The 10,694-nt window shown below is 35.3% G+C and overlaps 1 protein-coding gene across 1 annotated transcript; it reads left to right on the top strand.

The window, feature by feature from the left end:
* The first annotated feature begins 1,875 nt into the window (after nt 1-1,875).
* LOC125189844 (protein FAR1-RELATED SEQUENCE 12-like) lies at nt 1,876-2,745 on the top strand. The gene has a single exon (XM_048087072.1). It carries the CDS (start codon nt 1,876-1,878, stop codon nt 2,743-2,745), a length of 870 nt encoding a protein of 289 aa, XP_047943029.1.
* The last annotated feature ends 7,949 nt before the right edge of the window (nt 2,746-10,694 follow it).

Consider the following 10,694-nt stretch of genomic DNA (forward strand, 5'->3'; position numbering starts at 1 on the left):
GTGAATGAGTGAACCCAAGGTTTGGCCTAGGATTGGGTGATCCTGACAAGCAGATATACTGACTGGGGAGGAAAAGGGGGTTGGCGGAAGTTCAAGGCTGCCTAAGGCCGGATTGCACCTGATCTCGAGGGGAGGGGTGGTTGAAAATATAGCCTGTTCTATGTGTTTAAGTTAATTATATGTGTTATGTGTATGTGTCGTTGTTCATTTTCTTTTGCGTCAGAGTCTTGAGTCTAGTTAGGTAGATTCGGTCAGGGGGAGTAACCAGGCTCGAATTCGACTTATTTCTTTTTTTGTTTGTCTTCACGCTTGAGGACAAGCATGTGGTAAGTGTGAGCAGTTTGATAAGTCGTATTCTAAGCCTTGGTTACTGGTCAGTATGTCGTGAAATGCATGTATTATCTGCAAAACAGTTGCTAAAGTGTGCAGGATTAAAGGATCCAAGTCAGTAGGAGACGATTCAGGTGACACAAGTGAAAAGAGCGCCAGAAGGGTGCAATACTAACCAAGATGCATGCCAGAGAAAAGGCTCGAGATGGAGAAGAAAGATAGCTGGGATGATCATTCACAAGGGCAGAAAAGTCAAATCGTGAATGAAGTCTACCCTAAAAGAAAGGGCAAGCCTCCCTATAAAAGAAGCCACTTGGAGAGAGAACAGGGGTTCGGTTCGAAGTTCGGCTCTCATACACACTTAGTAGAATTCTCTCTAGAAGATCAGTCCTTCAGCATCATCCACTTTCTTGTTCCTCGCCAGAGCTATGGTCACTTGACGTCCAAAAGTCTACCGGAGTAGTCATCATCCCACCGTTCCAGCCAGTTCGTCGTAGTAGTATAACAGTTTCACCGCCCGGAGTGGCAAAAACAATCGTTACTCGCTTTCTAGTTGTATCTTTACTTGCTTTCTCCGTTGGATCTGTGCAAACATTTTTCTTTGTTGCCTTTTGAAGTACTTGGTGAAGATCTAAACATTTTAGTTATGAAATTTCTATTCCGAATGTCTCTTTGGTTTGAGTTTGCTTCATTTTGCCTAGGAAAGTTAGATTTAGTTATCGCCTTTAACTTTTAAGTGCGTGCATGTATTTTTCTTTCGAGTAAGCTAGATTTGTGATTGTCGATCGAATTTTATAGTTATGTTTCAGTCTGAGTTTTCGTGCATGAGTCTTTTCGATCCACACTGTGATCACCACCTTGCATGTCAGTCAGTAGAGGTAAAACTGCAGTCTGCCGTCAAGTTTGAGTATTTTAATTTTATAGATCTTGAGTTTGAAGTCATGAATCTGAGTTTAGTTATGGTGTTTGTGTTCATATGATTTATGTTAATGCTTGGTGAAGAAGAAAACGTCAAAATCAACTTTAGTTTGGACCACTTTAGTTTTAAGTTACTTTTGCTTTTGTTCTCTACTTTTCAGTTGTACAGACCTGTCAGAAAGCCAACCAGCCACTAGATATACCTTGTTGTCTAAATTTTCTCTTTTAGTAACTGTCTACTTTTCATATACCTCTGAGACACTTTGTCCCCTGTTTTCACGAACACAACCACATGCCTGTTATTTTCACGCCTACTACTCAGTAGAGTACCACCTTTATTTCTTGCCTAGGTAAAATCTCAACCCAAGCTTGGTAGCTAACCAAAAAACACCTAGGAATGTCACCACAGTATCCGAATGTGTCCATCCTTGTGGGATTCGACCCTTACCTCCATTATACTAATCAGTAAAAGTGGGTTGAGGAATATCTGTTTGATACCAGGTCCCGATTATCGTGCCAACGACTCAGCTGGGTCGGGAATCTCATCCTGATCAGTTGGATACACTTGTAATTACATACGTTGACCGAGAAAAAACCTGCGCTTTCACTAACCTTATGCTATTTTATATGAACTATAACCATGCTTTGGAGGCTCAAAGAAGTAATAGTGCAAAGCTTGAATACTATGATTCAACAAAAGTGCCTATTTTGCGAACAGAATTGGAAATCGAGAAACATGCATCAACAATATATAGTGGCAGTGCTTTTAATGCAATTCAAGAGGAGATAGTTTATGCATGTTTCTCTTTGTCTTGTGCAACTCTAGGAGTGTCTACCAATAGAGAGAATGAAGTATATAACATAAATGACAAGGATTCAAACTCATGGACAGTGACTTACTCCATTGGTGATGACACCTATTTGTGTGGATGTAAAAAGTTTGAGAGACTTGGTCTATCGTGCAGCCATATATTTTGTGTGTTGAAATATAAGTTTGTTAAGTTGATACCCGAGAAGTTGCGTGGATGGAGATGGTTGAAGTCACAGTTTGTGAAGCCAATACATGGAGGTTTTTGTGATGATCATGAAGTATTCTCTGTTGTAGACGAGAAGAAGATTGCATTTAAAAACATGTATGCATTATTCTTTGAAATAGTAGAAAGTATTGAAGGGAACATTGACCAAATCAATGCATTTACTACAATTATTGAAGAAGGTAAGAAGCAGCTTCTTGGAGAAGGTGTTGTTCTGTCTTCAATAGAGAAGAGAGCATTGATTGAAAACTTCTATGGCTCACAAGTACCAAACTTTATTGAAGTTCATCCTCCTAATGTTGTCAGTACAAAGGGAAGTGGAAGTAGGAGGAAATCAAAGAAGGAGGCAGCAATCAAGTTAGCAAAGAAACCAGGCCGAAAGTGTGGAAACTGTCATGTGATAGGACACCATGATTCGAGGAACTGCAAAAAGGTGAATGAGAAGACAAAACAGAGGCAGTGAGGATTTGGAAAGAAATAGTTCACTCTGGTTTTAGGAGGAGAAGAACAAGAAAAAGAGTAGAAACCAATGTTGAAGCTGGTTGTTTTGTTCCAATAGTTCTGTTCCAAAATTTATTACTTCATTCGGATATTTCTGTTCTTCATTCCTTTAAATCTGTACTTCAGTCTTATAGTTTCTTCATTTACATATTGAATTTGAATTTGTTTAAACTTTTTGCAAGCTTAAATAGAATAGACTGAAGTGTTTTTATAATGGCTTATTTTTTCTTTATTATGACGTTTATCTTAATCTTACTTTGATATATTTTACATTTGTCAATCACTTATCAATTATCAATAGATCTCAGAAATGAACTAAATATGGTACCCAATGCAGTGTTTCAGGCTAACACTGAACAACATTTAAAGAGGAAAAACCAATGTTGAGGCTTGTTGTTCTATTCTGTTCCAGTAGCTCTGTTACAAATGTTACTTTATTCGGATATTTCTGTTCTTCATTCCCTTACTTTTGTACTTCAATCATGTAGTTTCTTACTTCATTTACATTTTTGAATTTGAACTTGTTTAGACCTTTTGCAAGCTTAAAGAGAATAGACTGAATTTTTTTTATAATGTCTTATTAATCTTAAAGAGAATAGACAAAATATATAGTATGAGTAGATTATTAATCTTACTTTATATTTTCCATTTGTCGATAGATCTTTGAAATGAAATAAGATTTCTGAAATGAACTAAATCGGTTACCCAATGCAGTATTATAGTCTAATAATGAACAACATTACAAAGTTTGGTATTTTATTCAAAATTGCTCATAACAGATGTATGTCAAATACAAAATTTGATTCATTATTTCTTCTTTAAATATGCCGCAATCATTTTCTCAACATCAATTTCAATGTGTTTGCTTTCCTCTTCATAATACGCTGATGTAACAATTTTGTTGTTGAAGCTTTCGTGGCTGTTTTCAGCTAACAGCAGTGCCGAACAATATTTTGCCCTCAAGCTTTGAAGCACACCTGAGCTTGATTTCTTCAAGCCGCAATTCCAGCAACCTTCACGCTCACCCTTGTACGTTTCCATATGCCGCATCAGAAATACTCCACAGTCTTCAACGTTATCAACTGTCCTCCATGGCATTTTCAATCTCTCCATTTTGGCGTTGGAAACGATCTTGCAATATGCGTGGAGACCATTCTTGGTGAGGAAGTGACAAAAATATGATCTCTGCATGTACAAAACAAATACATGGCATTTGTAGTTGTGTGTATTCATATGTATGTGCTATAAAATTCAATCATAAGAGAAGAATACGAACCAATGTTTCTGGAATGTGACCATAATTAATTGTGAGGTCGTTGTCATCCCCGTTTGCAGAATTGTCTATTATAGCAATAGCATTTCTCTTGAAGCAAAAACAAACAGCATAATAATGCTGATTTGCACATATGGGGAAGAAGACCTATTGAATGAAGTAACAAGCAATATGAATGAAGTAATAAAGTATACAAATGAAGTACTGAACAATCTGAAAAATGAAGTAACATGAAAAATGAATGAAGTAATATAGTGTATAAATGAAGTACTAATGAAGTAATGATGCTTGTACCGTGTTCACATCTTTCCATTTGAAATATGGAATTTCCTTCACCTCTCTATCCAAGTTGTTACAGAAGTTTGCAATAACTGTGTTGACATCCATGGATTGAGGCTTTGTCACAATGGTGTACAACTGCATATTAATATTAATGTAGTTAGGATCTTCACAACATACAATCTTATTATATTTCAATAATTTGTACTTACACATGGATAAGTGGTGAAGAATAGCCGCCTTGATGAGTATGGTGATCGGATTTCTTCCATGTTGTTGAGGTAGGAAGCCCATGCATCTATAACGCCAACCACAATCACTTGCCGAGGTATCAAAGAACACATATCCATCTTTGTAACTTTCACAACATCGTCGTCATAAACAATTACAAATCTGCACATTGTGTAATACATGTTAGAATTTCACATTCTATTGTTGGATATGTTAATAGTGTGATATACTATTAGAAAACAATATTAGAAATCATACCCATCTCTTTCATGTGTTACAAGAATCCAGTAATATGATTCTTTCTCATCTTTACTGAGCTTGTTCGTAATCTTAACTGGTCTGTCAGCGAATGGAGATCGCAATGCATGAGAAACAGTTTTCTCTGCTCTAGTGCGTACCTCCATTCGACCCTTCAAAGTTTTGATCTATTGTTTGCAATAAATAAATCACTTGTAACACATTATTTATTAACCACAAGACAAACTTCAGAGTATATATTATTAGATTCTTAATTTGCACAGGATTACCTTGTTAGCATTGTAAACAATGATCTCAGTCCCCACCGGCTTACCAACTAGAGGACCACTATCCATGAAATCATCATCAATGTCTATATCCTTGTAAGCATCAATAACTGACTGTATTTCCGCAGCGACATTAACATTCTATTCACCAAAATATAGATATAAGTTTTTCCATGATGTAGTGTATCATATTAATAATGAAGTATTATATAATTAGATAGTTCATTCATAGATATGTTTACTTCATCACAACCAAATATTACTTCATCCAGAATAAATTTATACCTTTGCTCCATTATCTGTATGCAATCTCATATTTGCTCCATGTTAAACTACACACGGTGTATTAAAATCCTGGTAGTGGCAATACGTGCATTCAAAAAATGATTCATTTCAAGGACAATTTACTTCATCATATAGGAGGCATACTTCTAGCTATTGTAATATTACCTCTACCACTAGATTAGCTTCTAAGTTTCCCCTAAGTCCAGCATCAACATTGAAGATTGATGGTGGAATATTCTGCAAGTAGTATTATATAATCAGATAGTTCATTCAGTAAGATGTTTACTTCATCACAACTAAATATTACTTCATGCAGAATGGATAATTATATAACTAGATAGTTCATTCAGTGTGATTTTTACTTCATCAAAACTAAGTATTACTTCATCCGGAATAAATTTATACCTTTGCTCCATCTTTTGGCTCACTATCTGTATGCGATCTCATATTTGCTCCATGTTGAACTACACACGACGTATTAAAATCCTGGTAGTTGCAATACGTCCATTCAAAAAATGATTCATTCAAGGAAAATTTACTTCATCATATAGGAGGCATACTTCTAACTATTGTAGTATTACCTCTGCCACTATATTAGCTTCTAAGTTTCCTCTAAGTCCAACATCAAGATTGAAGATTGATGGTGGAATATTCTGCCATTAGTATTACATAATCAGATAGTTCATTCATTTAGATGTTTACTTCATCACAACTAAATATTAGTTCATCCAGAATGAATAATTATATAATTAAATAGTTCATTCAGTGAGATTTTTACTTCATGCATAATAAATTTATATCTTTGCTCCATCATCTTTTAAAATCCTGGTAGTTGCAATACGTCCATTCAAAAAATGATTCATTCAAGGAAAATTTACTTCATCATATAGGAGGCATACTTCTAACTATTGTAGTATTACCTCTGCCACTAGATTAGCTTCTAAGTTTCCTCTAAGTCCAGCATCAAGATTGAAGATTGATGGTGGAATATTCTGCCATTAGTATTATATAATCAGATAGTTCATTCATTTAGATGTTTACTTCATCACAACTAAATATTAGTTAATCCAGAATGAATAATTATATAATTAAATAGTTCATTCAGTGAGATTTTTACTTCATCCATAATGAATTTATACCTTTGCTCCATCATCTTTTAGCTCATCATTTGTATACGATCTCATATTTGCTCCATGTTGAACTACACACGGTATATTAAAATCCTGATAGTTGCAATACGTCCATTCAAAAAATGATTCATTTCAAGGACAATTTACTTCATCATACAGGAGGCATGCTTCTAGCTATTGTAATATTACCTTTGCCACTAGATTAGCTTCTAAGTTTCCCTTAAGTCCAGCATCAACATTGAAGATTGATGGTGGAATATTCTGCCAGTAGTATTATATAATTAGATAGTTCATTCAATGAGATGTTTACTTCATCACAACTAAATATTATTTCATGCAGAATCAATAAGAGCCAAGAACAGCTTCTTACCTTATCCAAATCTTGGACAGGCATGAATTGCACAGCCTCAAAGATGTAGCTTCCGGGATCTATGTCCCTTGTTGGTGTAGTATCAACTGTATATAATAAACAGGAATACAAACAAAACCCAATGAACAAGTACTCTTCATTTTAAAACCCCATTATGGAGAAAGTCAGTTAGTTACAAAAACCATATAATACAACAAAAAGGTTTAGTTCATCCCAAATACATGCCATACTAATGTGTTTTATAAATTACATCCCAATAACATAAAACTCCAAGCACAACATCACGACGCAACCCATCATCAACTTACGTTTCTTTCATGAAACTCTAATCCTAGATCAAACGATGGCCCTTCTGTTTGCCATTTGGCTGCAACTTTAGAGCACCCATCATTGTTTATCTCATCTGCACCATCTTTCAACTCCTTCATCAGTTCACCAAGGACATCAGCAGCCTTTCTCATAAGTGTGATAACTGTAGTTCTACGTTGGGTTGTCTTAGAGATATCTTTGGGCTTTGCCGCAGAGGAGGACGCAATATTGACCTTGACAACCTCTTCAGACAGGTAGCTTATTCGGGGATCAAAGATTGGCTCCTTAATGCCTCTGCCGAATGGCCCGGGCTCAAGCTCCATTTTCTGGCGTTGGTGGATTAACGTGCTTGTCCAGCCCTTAATGGTTGGGAATGTTCGGGTAACAGGCCTCGATCGAAGCACAATCCTATCAATATAACATGGCTACAAAATGAAAGCTATCATTAGTAAAGTTCATATTTAAAACATATTTATTCAAGGTTAATAAATTTTTGAATTTAAAACTTACCACCAGAAATGAAATTGGGCCAGTGAATGGTTTGTCCTTGTTTTTAGCCCAGGTATTATAGGCCTTGAGTAAGCTATCAATGACATAGCCACACCAGTTGTATTCCTTGACATTATCAATGTCATGGATTACCCCTTCAATTTGCGTGTGCAAGTATCCATCTCCCTTGGGGTTGATCAAGATTGTATCAACCAAAATCAGGAATATCTTCCTGAACTTCTCCCCTCCACTGACATCACTTAACATCTTTTCTATAAGCATATTTGCACCCATTGTAGACCTCTTTCGACCTCCAGATTCTGCAATCTCATCCATGAACTTGTTGCTCTTTTGACGTCCATTATGCTCTAACTTCAAACTACCATTTGGCAACCCCAAGGTAGCCCGCACATCATCATGCCCAATATGTAGTATACCACGTTGGTATACTACACCGCATGTATCTTGATCAAAATGATCAAGAATCTCAAATGCGAGCTTCGCTGGGATATAGTTCAAGTTAAAGTGCAAAAGACTTCCAAACCCCATATCTTCTACAACATCTCTTTGATCACCATTAAGCGATTCAATCGCTTCAACATATTTCCTAGGTCCTCTCTTAAGACATAGGATTCTCTGGACAGAAGGTCTACTTGCATCTTCTTTAGCATCATTATGAACAAACTTTTTACCTTTCTCTTTTCCTTTTTTAGCATCATTCCCTTCTATATTTTCCGATTCTGCAACTTTGTTAACAATCTTCTTTCTTCGCTTCTCCTTATCCTTATCTCTCTGTTCCCCACCAGGTAAAGCACCTTCTGTTTCCCTGATTCTCTTTGTGCCTAACATATGCAAGTAAAATTATTTAGTTCATCAGTTAACTTATTTAGGTCATTGCAACTAAAATTTATTTTAAAACTAACCTTGGTTCTCTGTATTTGCCAGCTTATCATGCTTATGTTTAGTCCTCCTTTCATCATTAAAGTCATTACCACCACATGCTTGCTTCATATTCATCATTTCTGAAAAAAGTGGACTATTTTAGTCAATGAATAAAATTACATGTTGTATTAAATCAAACCATGATGGAAGTTTTGGAATTTAACCTTGAAGCTTCTCAATGGGCGTAATGGTTTTCTCTATAGCCTTCAATTTCTTGTCCCCTGCATCAGCATCATCATTAATAAATACAATTAATAGTACTAGTTAACTACACCATGTCAATTTATTATTTCAAAACAAAAATAACTTAGACTTCACTTTTTACCTTCCAGAACATAATTTTAATGCCTTTAGCTGCATCGAATTTCTCTACAGATGAACCTTTGGCTATATAAAAAGTACACAACACATTAAAAATTAAAAATTAGATAATGATCAAATTCTTAACTAATCATATGAATTCAATACTTCATTCATCTATGCTTTAATTTCATTTTTTACTTAATGTCAACACAGTTATTGGATACTTCATTTTTAGAGTCATTTACTTAATAGTATTCCAAGAGAATTATCTATTATTGTGGATGATATGTTGTATATTAATTCTGTGTTTGTTATGTATAGATAAAAATTCCTCTGCAACTAGCAAGAATGCAAGTAGTTCTAAAATCTCTGCTACCAAAAGTAAAAAATTAAATTAAAGCATAGATGAATGAAGTATTGAATTCATATGATTAAGTAAGATCTTGATCTTTGTCTAATTTTTAAATTTCAATGTGTTGATTACTTTTTATATAGCCAAAGGTTCATCTGTAGAGAAATTGGATGCAGTTAAAGGCCTCAAAAATTCTGTTCTGGAAGGTAAAAAGTGAAGTCTAAGCTATTTTTGTTTTGAAATAATAAATTGACATGGTGTAGTTAACTAGTACTATTAATTGTATTTATTAATGATGATGCTGATGCAGGGGACAAGAAATTGAAGGCTATAGAGAAAACCATTACACCCATTGAGAAGCTTAAAGGTTAAATTCCAAAACTTCCATTATGGTTTGATTTAATACAACATGTAATTTAATTCATTCACTAAAATAGTCCACTTTTTTCAGAAATGATGAATATGAACAAAGTATGTGGTGGTAATGACTTTAATGATGAATTGAGGACTAAACATAAGCATGATAAGCCAGCAAATACAGAGAACAAAGGTTAGTTTTAAAATAAATTTTAGTTGCAATGACCTAAATAAGTTAACTGATGAACTAAATAATTTTACTTGCATATGTTAGGCGCAAAGAGAATCAGAGAAACAGAAGGTGCTTTACCTGGTGGGGAACAGAGAGATAAGGATAAGGAAAAGCGAAGAAAGAAGATTGTTAACAAAGTTGCAGAATCGGAAAATACAGAAGGAAATGATGCTAAAAAAGGAAAAGAGAAAGGTAAAAAGTTTGTTCGTAATGATGCTAAAGAAGATGCAAGTAGACCTTCTGTCCAGAGAGTCCTATGTCTTAAGAGAGGACCTAGGAAATTTGTTGAAGCGATTGAATCGTTTAATGGTGATCAAAGAAATGCTGTAGAAGATATTGGGTTTGGAAGTCTTTTGCACTTCAACTTGAACTATATCCCAGCGAAGCTCGCATTTGAGATTCTTGATCATTTTGATCAAGATACATGCGGTGTAGTTTACCAACGTGGTATACTACATATTGGGCATGATGATGTGCGGGCTACCTTGGGGTTTCCAAATGGTAGTTTGAAGTTAGAGCATAATGGACGTCAAAAGAGCAACAAGTTCATAGATGAGATTGCAAAATCTGGAGGTCGAAAGAGGTCTACAATGGGTGCAGATATGCTTATAGAAAAGATGTTAAGTGATGCCAGTGGAGGGGAGAAGTTCAGGAAGATATTCCTGATTTTGGTTGATACAATCTTGATCAACCCTAAGGGAGATGGATACTTGCACACGCAAATTGAAGGGGTAATCCATGACATTGATAATGTCAAGGAATACAACTGGTGTGGCTATGTCATTGATAGCTTACTCAAGGCCTATAATACCTGGGCTGAAAACAAGGACAAACC

Source organism: Salvia hispanica, chromosome 5 (assembly GCF_023119035.1).
Source record: "Salvia hispanica cultivar TCC Black 2014 chromosome 5, UniMelb_Shisp_WGS_1.0, whole genome shotgun sequence".
Classification (NCBI taxonomy): Eukaryota; Viridiplantae; Streptophyta; class Magnoliopsida; order Lamiales; family Lamiaceae; genus Salvia; species Salvia hispanica.

Bases quoted from the DNA above. Each gene is read 5' to 3' on its own strand.
- LOC125189844 (XM_048087072.1), top strand. From the start codon at position 1,876: ATGAACTATAACCATGCTTTGGAGGCTCAAAGAAGTAATAGTGCAAAG.